The 12,995-nt window shown below is 39.6% G+C and overlaps 1 protein-coding gene across 1 annotated transcript; it reads right to left on the bottom strand.

Annotated features, from left to right (window-relative positions):
- Nucleotides 1-9,425: 9,425 nt before the first annotated feature.
- Nucleotides 9,426-10,678, bottom strand: LOC133716254 (BAHD acyltransferase At5g47980-like). Its single transcript, XM_062142968.1, has one exon. The coding sequence runs from the start codon at nucleotides 10,676-10,678 to the stop codon at nucleotides 9,434-9,436; it is 1,245 nt and encodes a 414-aa protein (XP_061998952.1). The 3' UTR covers nucleotides 9,426-9,433.
- Between the last annotated feature and the right edge of the window lie 2,317 nt (nucleotides 10,679-12,995).

The following is a 12,995-nucleotide window of genomic DNA, read 5'->3' on the forward strand; positions in this document are numbered from 1 at the left end:
AGAAATTTTGAAGAAAAAGTGGTCTTGACATGGTTTTGGGACTCTTACCATGTCGTGACATGTCCACGAATGCCAAACCTTGTCAACGCCCCTTCTTATTATTGGGACTTGTAGAGGATGATTTTTAGACATTTTGGAGGTAATCTCTCATGATTTCATTGAGTTTTCTATTTTTTATGATTTTCCAAAGTTCAAAACGGAAAAAATCATAAAAAATAGAAAAATCAATGAATTTATGATCTCTTTCTTTGAAAATGTCCTAAAAATCATTCCATACAAGTGTCGATAAGGTTTGTGTGGGGGATTTTGATAAAAATTGGTGTTGACAAGGTTTGGCATTCTTGACATGCCATTTTGGCACTATCAGCCTTGCCAGCCATGCAGCGCGTAGCCTTGCTAAGTAGCAATGCCTTCGATAAAAGATCACGTATGAGAGATTAAGCCTCACCAGGCTAAAGGAAGAAAAAATGAAAAGATGGAAGGGGGAGGGACGAATCGAAGCGACGCAAGGCTGAATCTCAATGGATCGTGGCAGTAAGGCCACTCTACCACTTACAATATCCCGTCTTGTATTTAAGGCATTTACAAAGGACTCAACTCGCTGCTCGGTAGAAATTGTAATTCAAGTCGGCTATCGTAACTTGTTCGCCGCGAAGGCTTCACAAACAAGGGATGCCTTTAGGGGACTAGAGCCCCTACTGTGGGTCGACAATCGGACGGTGAGTGCATGCTTTCCGGATTATGACTTAGAGGCGTTCGGTCATAATCCAGTGCATGGTAGCTTCGCGCCACTGGCTTTTCAACCAAGCAAGATGACCAATTGTGCGAATCAACGGTTCCTCTCATACTAGGCTGAATTAATATTGCGACACTGTCATCAGTAGGGTAAAACTAACCTGTCTCACGATGGTTTAAACCTAGCTCATGTTCCTTATTGGTGGGTGAACAATCCAGCACTTGGTGAATTCTACTTCACAATGATAGGAAGAGCCGACATCAAAGGAAAAAAAAAGTAATGTCGCTATGAACGCTTGGCTGCCATAAGCCAGTTATCCCTGTGGTAACTTTTCTGACACCTCTAGCTTTAAATTCCAAAGGTCTAAAGGATCGATAGGCCACCGTATCTATTCTAGAGCTTTTACCCTTTTGTTCCACGTGGGATTTTTGTTTTCATGATTGAGCTCATCTTAGGACACCTATGTTATCTTTTAACAAATGTGTCACCTCAGCCAAACTCCCTACCTGATAATATCTGCCACCCAGATCAGCCAGCCGAAACAGGCTTTGGGTTAAAAAAAAAGGGCAGTGCCCCTCCTTCGATTCATGAATAAGTAAAATAATATTAAAAATAGTGGTTTTTCACTTTCACCCGAAGGCTCCCACTTATACTACACCTCTCAAGTCATTTCACAAAGTCATACTAGAGTCAAGCTCAATAGGATCTTCTTTCCCCCTAATTCTGCCAAGCCCATTCCCTTAGTTGTGGTTTCATTAGATAGTAGACAAGGACAGTGGAAATCTCGTTAATCCATGCATGAGCGTCACTAATTAGATGACGAGGCATTTGGCTACCTTAAGAGAGTCATAGTTACTCCAGCCGTTTACCTGCACTAAGTTGAATTTCTTCACTTTGACATTCACACTCACACACTGTTAAATTAGCACGACCCAACAACACTAAACGGATCACTCCCCCAGCTTGCAGTTGGTAGTGTTCCATTACGCTTGTACTCTAGTATCTCATCCATCTAGCTGGGATTGACCTCGATTATAAATATTTCCTCTAGAGTTTTTGTGATGCTTGGCTTGTCAAGGCATTCCACCCTTATGTATTTTGGGCTCTGATAGGTTTGAGATGTAGCCAATCTCACCAGAGAGTCATCCTTGGAATTATTCTCTTTGGGGATTTAAGTGATGAAGTGAAACTTGAACTTATTAAGGAGAGCTTTCACATACCCCAGATATGTCGTCAGCTATTTATCCTTGACTTGAAAAGTGTTGTTGACCTGGTTGACGACAAGCTGGAGTCACTGAATATATTCACACTGTAAATGCCTAAGTTTATGGCAAGGAGTAGTCTAGCAATGAGTGCTTCATACTTCGCCATGTTATTAGAGGCTTTGAAGTTGAACTTTAGGGCATACTTGACGTTGAGTCCCCCAGATCCTGTCAGGATTATCCCAGCGCCGCAAGCCTTGGCGCACGCCGAATCGTCAACATGAAGGTTCCACTTTGACTGTCGCTGGACAGTTGCTGGGACAACGTCAGTGACCTCAGTCGTGGTAGTGATATCAGCTAATGTGGCGAGAATGGGATCTTCCTGCTACTCAGTGAGTTCTGCATTTAAATCCTCTACCGCCTGGCCATTCATAGCCTTTCTTAGCTTATATTCAATATCAAACTTGCTGAGCTCGATTGCCCACTTGCTCAGGCGGCCAGAGTGTTCAAGGTTTTGCAAAACTTGCCTTAGCAGTTGATTGATGAGGACATGGATGGTGTGAGCTTGGAAATACTAGCAGAGGTACCTAGCGGCAACAATGAGCACTAGCGCCAACTATTCAAAAGGTGTGTATCTTGTCTCTGCACCAATCATGCCTTTTCTTGCATAGAATACATAGAGCTCCTCTTCCTTTTTTATTATACTCATTTATATGCGTGTAATTACATCTAAAACACTATAAATAAGCTAATTCTCAAGTCAATTATAATGTAATTAATCCCTTTTTATTATTTTGTAGAAAATAAGCGGAATTGAAGAATCAAGGAAAAATTGTGGAAAATTGGAGCAAATTGAAGTTTCCGACAAAATGTCGAAATAGTCAATGCGGATCAACCGTGGTCAACGCCATCAAGGAAGCGGAATCCAATTACCTCTGGTAGTATTTGCGAAAATGCATAGAGAAGAGAGAAGAATGAAGAAGAAAGTATTTGCGAAAATGCATAGAGAAGAGAGAAGAATGAAGAAGAAAAGAAAAGAAAAGAAGAAAAAAAAAAAGAAAAAAAAAAAAAGAAGACTTTGCTGACGTCATGATGACGTCAGCATCAGTATCATGACATTTGCATCAGAAGCACTTTTGCACGCCCATCCTCTTTTTTTTATTTTTTTTATTTATTTTCCCTCTCTTCCTATTATGTGTTGCCACGTGGCACACATCCTCTCTCTGTTCCTATACAGCCACACATAATTGCATTGCAATGATCCCATTCTTCCAGGAGGCCGACCACCCATTTTTTTTATTCCTCCTCTTCAACTTTTAAACCCAATAGACTATCTCTAAGACCGGATCCATCTTCTCTCTTCTCTAACCCAAAGAAAACCAGACCCATCCCATCACTTCTCTCTCTCTCTTCTTCTCCAACACACCCAAACCACCTCACCAAGATTTCTCCTCACCTAGATTCCACCTCACCAAGATTTCTCCTCACCTAGATTCCTCCTCACCAAGATTCACCTCACCAAAATTCCATCAAATCCTCATCAATTTCTCAAAAGATTTCAAGGAGCATCAAGATTTGAGATTGGGTATAGTGGGAAGCCATAAATCAAGGCTTGTCATATTTGCTCTATAGCAATTGTGACTTGTTCTCGTTACTTCTCACCCTTCTTCACCTTTACCTCTTTAATTGATGTATATTGTTATTGATTTGTGGATGGGTTGTGAGTAGTCTATTTAGGAAGCTAGGGTTTGAGCCCTAGCATGGATTTAATGTAAAAAATATGTTTTGATTTAATGGTTTTCAATTTCGTGTTTGGCATATGTTCTATTCTATAATATTTGGCTTAGATGCATGCTTAGGAGCCTGATTAACTCTTGAATGTGTAGATGAGCATGTCTAGAACAAATTAGGAGACCTAATCATTTCTCTAATTTATGGCTAGGACACTTGTTTAGAACATGGTTAGTTACAATACCAATTTCGATTGCCGTATTGGCTAGCTTGGGAACCTTGATTCTAGGACTCTTCGCCTTTTGGTGCAACTAGAGGCCCTAACAAGGCTCTAGATTGTCCCAATTGAGTTTCTACAACCCTTGATCCGGAGTAGGAATACCATTTAAGGAATCTAATGACCCATGAGCCTTGAAAAGCCTTGGGTACAGTTCTTGATGCCATTATGAATTGAATGACCATTGTCGGAGCATATTTATGCATTAAATTTGGATAGGAGGATACCCTAGTGACCTAATTTCATATCTTCATTAGTTTCTATTATCTTTAATTTTAATTTTAATTTTAATTTTCAATTGTCAATTTTATTTTCCTCGCAATTAAAAAAAAAAATCAAATTTCACAAACCACTTTCATTGTCCATACCATTTGGTTGTGAGCCTCCACATTTATTTGTGGTTCTCTTGACCAATTTTAGGCTTGGTTGTTCCGAGCCGGGCGTGTAAATAGCTTGGTGCTATTTTTCTAGGTTCTTTGTTAATTGTTAGTGACTTAGTAATCGGCATAACTAAGGATTGAAGTTAGCTTTTCAATCCTCGTGGTACGATAATTTCGGGTTCAAATATTTCTCACTTCTTTGATGACCGTGCCCTTATTGCGCGTAAGTTGCATTCAAGCACTCAAATCACTTTTCTCTGTGTACAATTGCGCAGCTGACAGCTAACACTGAGATCGCCAAATATATGTAAAGGATTTCTCCTGAAATTGGTATGGATAGGAGTGGGATTGCCACTAGATATTCTTTGAGACTTGAAATGCCGCTTCACAGTCTGGTGTCCAGTTTACCAGCTTGTGATAGGATCTCTTCATAGCTTTGAAAATTCCAGGCAAATGGCTTTGATTCAAACTTTGTGTTAGTTATGAATGTTGTAGTTGAGAGGAACATTTTGGCATAGGTCTTGCCACCCAATTTAGAGGTTGTCGGTGGCCTGTAAAACCCATATTCAGCCGCTGCTTGCAGCCCGTCCGGCTGTGTTTGGGTAGTTTCATGTTTCATATATGGTCTACTCGTCGATATGAGCATTTCGATATATAATATGTAATTTTTTGGAGATCATATGAGCATGTTAGGGTTTTAAGCATTTTCGATTAGATCAGTTTTCGATCCGTGAGGATTCAGCCTTTCTATCGACTTGTAACTTTATTATATCTATCATAGAAGTATTCTGGAGACTTTGGGTGGTCTCGAATGAATTTTCGCCTCAATTGACATTACTTTCAGGGTTTTAGTTCAAACGGGGGTTCGAACTTTATTCGCTTTTTGATTCGTGTACTAAATTGAGACGTATTTTACTTAGGTGATTGACGGAGCATATTCGATACTTTATCTCGGCTGTAAGAGAAGACGCAGCGAGATTTAGAGGTCAGTAAATGTCAAGTGATTCATTTACGAACCGAATTACATTATTGTACATTTTATCGCTAAATTATGAAATTATTTTATGGAAATAAAGATTTGTTTTAAATTATATGAACTTGTTCTACTATGGTTCATGGATAAGTAAAATGAGATTTTAAATATAAAATGATTTTCTCGAATTTTGCGATTGTGAACTATAGTTTGTTTTTGTGGAATTCCTGAGGGACTACGTGTGTGTGTGTGTGTATTTATGTGAAATATATATCTAGATGGTGTGGCATTGAGTGAAGTAATAATTGTGATTTTATGTGGATTATTATTTCAAGCATTTACTCTTTGCAGGAATACAATATGTCACGTAATTGTTGATGTTATTGAGTGAAAGAGTATTTGAGTTTTGGGTAACATTTGGAGTCATGTGTGACTTCTAAATGTTTCGGTCTAGTGTCACAGTAGTGACAGAGGCAAATATATAGGATGTCATAACCTTGGTCGGGTGACGGGCTACGATTGAGATAAGTATATCTGATGCCATAACCCTGGCCGAGTGATGGGCTACGATTGAGGCAAGTATATCGGATGCCATAACCTTGGCAGGGTGATGGGCTACTATTTAGTTAGATCGCTCTAGTCTGTCTGCGATTGTATCTCATAGGAGTAACACATGGGGTTACTTGAGGCCCATGATATGAGTATATGTTTTTAAAAGAGAGTTTCAGGTGGTTTCTTTCTTATATTGTCCATTGAGAGACTTGGGTTCTTACTAAATTGTGGAGTTGATTTCGGATTCCTATAATTTATTCTTGAGTTGAGAAATTGTCAATCATGCGGGTTTGAGTCATTTTATTTGAGTTTACTCATACGATCTTAAAAAACTATTCGGGTTTGTTGTTTGTAACTGGGTGCACTATTCCATCATGTAGCGGTTATTCCTATAGGTTAGGACCACCAGGGTTGAGATCGAGGTGAGTATTGCAACAGTGTTAGGTTCATAACCTATTTTTGTTATTGTATTGCTATTTTTGGTATGCTCCTAGTGAGCGTTACATTTTTACATTGATGTTTTCATGTTTATGTAAACATTTGGGATGTAATATTTGATTCCAGAGATTAAGTATATATTAACATTTGTGGTTTAAGTTTAATTTGTTGCTTACTTTGATAGAAAAAAAATTCTAAGCATTTGGGCAATTTGTTAAGTTATCGCGTTTCGGATTTGAATTTCTTTATTCAAAATTCGGAGCGTGACATGTGGCGCCTGCATTCTTGAGGCCAAATGGCATGACATTGTAATAGTATAAGCCCTTGTCAGTTGTGAAGGTAGTGTATTCTTGATCGTCAGGGTGCATCTTGATTTGATTGTATCTAGAGTAGGCATCCATCATGCTGAGCAGCACGTGCCCTACCATGGCATCTACCAGCTAATCAATGCGTGGTAGAGGGAAACTGTCCTTAAGGCATGCCTTGTTCAGATTTTTGAAGTCCATGTAGATTCGCCACTTGCTATTAGGCTTTTTTACCATTACCACTTTAGAGATCTATTGTGGATAGTTGACCTAGCGGATGAAACCCATGCCTTGCAATTTAGTAACTTCTTTCCTGATTGCTCTATACTTCTCCTCATTAAAGGCCTTTCGATTTTGTTTTACGAGATAGAATGATGGTTTGATGCTGAGTTTGTGGGTGGGGGAGATACCAGGCATATCCGCATAAGACCAAGCGAAGATAGCTACGTTTTCTCGTATGAATTAGATGAGCTCTGTCGCTATCTCAGGGGAGAGTTGGGCGCCAATGCATACTATTCACTCTGGCTGCTCGTTAGAGATGCTAACAACATGTGGCGATGTCTCTGGATTGACGGGCTTCTTCTCGACATACTTCTTTTCTCCATCTCTTGGATCATTGATTTTATCTGTTAGAGCTAGCGGACTTCCTACTGTAAGAATCTTGTGGCGGCTCCTTGAGCGCAGCACAATTGTTGAGTAGCACTCTCGGGCAATTTTTTGACTTCCCCTCACGCTACTGGTACAGTTAGGGTGGGAAACTTCATGGGCAACATGTATCCGGCAATAATGCACTTTAGCTTGTTAAGAGATGGACGCCCAATAACAGCATTGTAGGAACTGAAACAATATACAACAATGAACTCATTGTATACCTCTGCCGTGCAAAGGCTGGCCCCAATTGACAAGCGCATGTAGATAGATCCTAGTGGTTGAGTTACGTCGCCAGAGAAACTGAGTAGAGGTTCATGATCTTGTAAGAGCTTTTTGTTGCATCCAAATTGCTTGTAATAATTGTTAAAGATGACATTAATGGTAGATCCGCTATCCACCAATACCTTCCAACTGACCACTTGTCAAGGATTGCGTCAATCAAGAATGGGTCATCGTGGGGTGACCGGGTGAGTGGATGCCTTGTTCTTCCTCCTCACTGAAAGTAATTGGTTCCCAGCCGGTTTTGGTCATCTTGGCTGATCTCTCATAGCGGATGCTGAGGACTTCCTTTGGGTGATGGGCGTGCTCATAGCTCTTTCTTACCCTATGTGTCATGTTGCTGATGAGAGTGCCCCCATCAATCGTGTTGATACAATGCATATGATCAATTTTAGCAACCACCGGAGCCGACTGGCGGACTTTGCACAGCACCAATTTTTGTCACGGTAGAGTGACTCAATTGCCTTTTTAGGGCATTTCCGTCATTGGTGTTGTGATCTCTGTCTTTGTAGTACTTGGACCACGTGCAGGTATTTCTTAGTTTACCTATTCTAGGGTACTATCGTGGCGGTGACGAAGGAATCTGATCCTTGCATTGATCGTAGATCTCCTCATAACGGGCTGTCAGGACCGTGAAAGCCTCGTACCTTGGCGAGTTTTCCACTGGCTTATTATTGCGGTTATCACGACGATCATTATGGAAGGAACGATTACCCTTATTGTGGTACTACTGGTTCTTCTGATACTTGTTCTGGCAATTGTTCTGCTGCCATTCCCTGTTCTTGTCGTTTGACTATGTGGCGGCAATGGGAGGATTGCTAGCGGTGCCTTGTTGGGATGATGATGGCTGAGTGCTCTTGGCGGGAGTTTGTGGCGGTGGTTGAGTGGCACCATAAGTGTTGTATTCCGCCTGGGCAAGGAAAACTACCTTGCCCATGACGTGATCATAGGTAGCATTTGGGCAGTTGTAGTTCAGATGGTACAAGAAATCAGTTTTGTACTTTCTGATGCTTCAGGGAGGTCACCTTGACATGGCGTGTGGCTGTGCGTCAGAGGTGATCCTAGTCTGGATTGGAACAAGGGCAATAGCCCGCCTGGTGATGTTCCCGGAGGTCACACCTAACATGGGGCCAGCCCCTATGACGACAACCTGGGGCTGACCCTGATATAGCTAATTATGTTTACAAATGCTTATTAAGTATAAAGTCAACCTTGTGCTGGTCAGATCCGAGGATTTCAGAGAGAGAAATTTTTTTGGGAAACATTGTTTCCAAAAAGGTAAAATGAAATTATATACTACTTTTCTCTATTTATACTAAAAATTCCAAAAAATGAAATAACTTTCAGTGACCATAACTTCTTTATACGATCTCTAATTTTTGTGTGTCACATATCCACGAACTCGTATAGACAAGCTCTATAACTTTCCTTAATAAAGTTTTTTAAGAAATTTAACTTATAAAAAGTCAATCTTGACCCCTCGAAAAAAAGACATTTGAAGTAATTATTCGTCTGAAACACTTTCACTTCACCTACCAAACTACTAATTGTACAAATAACCAACATTATAAATTTCGGAAATCACATAAAAATTAATAACTAATTTACGGGGTATTACAAACATCGACTACGCAACATGCATGATAAGCAATTTTGTAGCCCAAAATATGATCCCTTTAGAAAACTGTGTAATCTGAACAAAACTACAACTCAGATGAACGAATCAAAATGCAAGTTTAACATGGAAGCTGATATGAAAAGTACATACCAACTAAACAATTTACTAGTAATAAGCATCTAGTTCCTTATATAACATGTTTCTTGGCACAAGAAACTCCACTAAGCTTTCATTCACACAAAAGATGAGGCTTTATTTTATTTTTATTTTCTTAGGGGTGGGGGTTACATATCAAATAACAGTGGGATTAAGAGAAGCATATGCAAGCAGCTCCTTATTGGTTTCAATTACAGCCATGTCTTTTTCTTTAAAACTCACGATCGCTTCCATGCCTTCACCATCTTTTGTGTCAATCAATACAATTACATTCTTGAATGGCATACCTGGATTAGTGACCCAAGATGGCTTTCCCCATCCAAAATTAGCTTCATAGAAGCCAAACCTGCACCAACTGGTAATTCCATAGCTATTTATATCATCCTTACCCATTAAATCTCTGTGTTCATTAAAATATTGGCAGATATCATCCCCACTAACTCCATTACAATATTTCACTTTAAATTCCTTAATGGTTTCCCGTAGTATAGCAACCAAGCTTTGAAGAGTTGCATCACTTTCTCGTGTCTTTACTATATGTACAACTCCTATAAGATTTCCCATTAAAGTGGGATGCTCCAATACTTTCCGCATGTTTGCTGCTAGAAACAGCTGGGCCGGCCTTGTAAAACCCAAGTTTGATCTTGAAGCTTCCATTGCACATTTCCAAATAAGTGTTGACACTACTTCAACACGAGTTGGATTTGGAACGGTGGCACTAGTGGCTTTAGACTTGAGACGTACAATATTTGAGGCATCAAATACAAATCTCCCTGTTACATAAGCTTCATTATTATCGTGTTTCATGGAAGTTGACAATGAGTTGACGACCAAATCTTGTGGGGGGTAAAGAGATGTCGGAATACCAAACTCTGCAGCTGGAAAAGCCGCTATATCAGAGCCAAGGCTCATTGCGGCCCAGTTACCAATGAATGTTCCGAGTGTGAAGCCATCCGCGATCTTATGTGAAATGCTAACCCCAATTGCAAGTCCACCACATTCAAAGAAGTTGGCTTGAATTAATAGGAGACAGCCTGTGCTTTCAATTGTCGATTCTATGTCTTTGGGAAGTAATTGATTTAGTGTCTGAGGATGGTGCTTTTCCAAAACCTTTGATATGGGACAATTGACACGAGTTTGGATAAATGCCGCCCCATTGTCATTGCAACAGATTGAAAGAATGTTATTGTGGCTAAATATTCTTCCAGCAAAGGGATAGAAGCGGATAAGGGTTTCAGATAATGAAGTTTTAAGAAGCTTGGATCTTTCGGAAATCATAGAGTGGTGGTCATCAACTGTATTGATCTTATGATTAGTAGTACTATTGTTGGGATAGAAGAGAAGTAGGGGGACATAGTTGACTCGTTTTGACTCGTTCATCCTTTTGTCGGAAACTCAAATCTTCACCATTTTTGCATCATTCAATCTCGTTTCCGCAACTTCGCTTATTCTCTACACAATAAATAAAAATAGATTAATTACATAATAATTGACTTGAGGATTAACTTATTTCTAGTGTTTTAGATATAATTACATGCAACAAAAATGCGTGTAATCACTTGTAGCCACCATTACTGACGCAGTCGGAAAAGTAATCCTAGGTTTTCAAGCAATAAACCTAAAATAAGAATTCTGAAGTCCACTAGAGATAAAAGAGAAAACTCTCAATTTAATTGATATAGGATAAAAGATAGGTTCTGCAGCTGTTTAAGGTTACTTATTTATGAGAAAAGAAACCCTAGGGCGACTAACAATGAAACCCTAAAGCTCACGGATAAAAATAAAACAAATCCAAAACAAACTAGAAAACCAAAAATTCTGAAAAATAGTAAATTGCATTTTTGAGGCCCTAAATGACCTTGAAATCACGATAAAACCCACACATCGTAGCAAATCCACAAGTTTTGTTCCTGGGGTCGTTCCCTTTCCGGAAATGTATAGCAATTACGATTCGGACACCGAATGCCAAAGTTACAGCGAACCGGGTTTTCCTCTCTTTCCACGTTCGAGCTGTTCTTCAATTCTTATTGCCATTCGCTCTACATCAATCTACTCCACCTCCAAAAAACTCGACCCCGAGTTCTCTTTAGAATAAAGAACATCATCTTCATGAAACTCATGCAGATCAGCGACATTAAAGGTGTTAGAAATGCCCATGGAATCAGGAAGTGCAACAACATAAGCATTGTCATTGATCTTCTTTAGCACCTTAAAAGGTCCATATGGTGACGCCTCGGTTGGCGTCACTTTCATCATACAGATTTAGGGTTTCGAACGTTATTCCTTGTGTTTCAGTGACTGAATCAAGGCTGTACTTTCCTTAGGTACTTGATGAAGTATCCTTGGACGGTTGATTTGTGGGTTGGCTGCTTTGTTCTGTATTGAAGACGCAACAGGAGTTTCGAGGTGAGTAATCTCACTATATTCATTCACGAACGGGTTTACCATATTGTCTTGGAGTTATGGGATTAACTGTGATAATAGTGGTATTAGTGGCCTTCCTGAGTGGATGATCATGTATATATATATTGGCGTCATATATATATATATATATATATATATATATATATGTATGTATTGGTGGAATCTGTGTGATGAGTTGGATGATTAGTTAGATGATTGCTATCTGTGTGATGACTGATGAAATTGTGCATTGAGTTGTGATTGTAGGATATCATGTGTTGAGATACCCTGGGTCTAATATGACCGTCTTAAGTGAGATTTAAGATATGGTAGCTTGTGTAAGAATATCTGTGTGATGAATCGATGATATCAGTATGATGAATCTTTGTGATGATTGTCATGTAAAGCTTGTGTAGAAATATCTGTGTAGCTTGTGTAGGAATATTTGTGTGATGATTGCTATCTGTGTGATGACTAGCAATGAATCTATGTGATGATCGCTATCTATGTGATGACCAGCGATATCTGTGTGATGATTAGTTTGATGATCGCTATCTATGTGATGACCGACGATATCTGTGTGATAAATATGTGTGATGACTAGCGATATCTGTGTGATGACAACCGATATCTGTGTGATGATTAGTTGGATGATCGCTATCTGTGTGATGATCAATAGGATGATGGCTATTTGTGTGATGATCAGTGTGATGACAGCTCGATAGCGGAGTTGAATTGTTATTAAATTAACAAAGATCGAGAGGACTGCTGTGATGGTCGGGGCTAGCTACAGACGTCAGAGTGTGGGATTACGATGATTACTATGATTTGAATTTCTTGACTTAGTGTGACATCCTGAACTAAATTATATGCAGGGGTTACCATGAATTGTTTTGTTTGTTTTGAATTGTGATTGCCTTGTTTTCTTCTTGATTTGATTGATTGATGGTTTGATTTATCTTAAAGACCATAGTGGTGACGATTGTGCTCTATGTGAGGATAGGAAGGTGATTCATTATTTTCACCTTGATGTCATGTTGATGACAAAAAGCTCCGAGGGGGGGGGGGGGGGGGCGAGGGAATGAGTGTGATTTGGAATTCATCGTAGTGTGTTAGAATGGCGTCAAACATTTCTTGAGGAAGTCTTGTTTGATTGAATTTGTGTAATGGGATGCTAGGTTGAGAATCTGAGCATGTAGTTTAGTCACGAGTTGACCTACGTAAGCATGAGATGGAAGATTATGAAGCAGATGGCTGTAGGTGTGAGTTGTATGCTTATCGTTGTTTAGGTTGG

The sequence above is a fragment of the Rosa rugosa genome, chromosome 6, assembly GCF_958449725.1.
Source record: "Rosa rugosa chromosome 6, drRosRugo1.1, whole genome shotgun sequence".
NCBI classification, from domain to species: Eukaryota; Viridiplantae; Streptophyta; class Magnoliopsida; order Rosales; family Rosaceae; genus Rosa; species Rosa rugosa.

What these genes read in the sequence shown, in the direction of transcription:
- LOC133716254 (XM_062142968.1), bottom strand. Translation starts at nt 10,678, where the DNA reads ATGAACGAGTCAAAACGAGTCAACTATGTCCCCCTACTTCTCTTCTAT.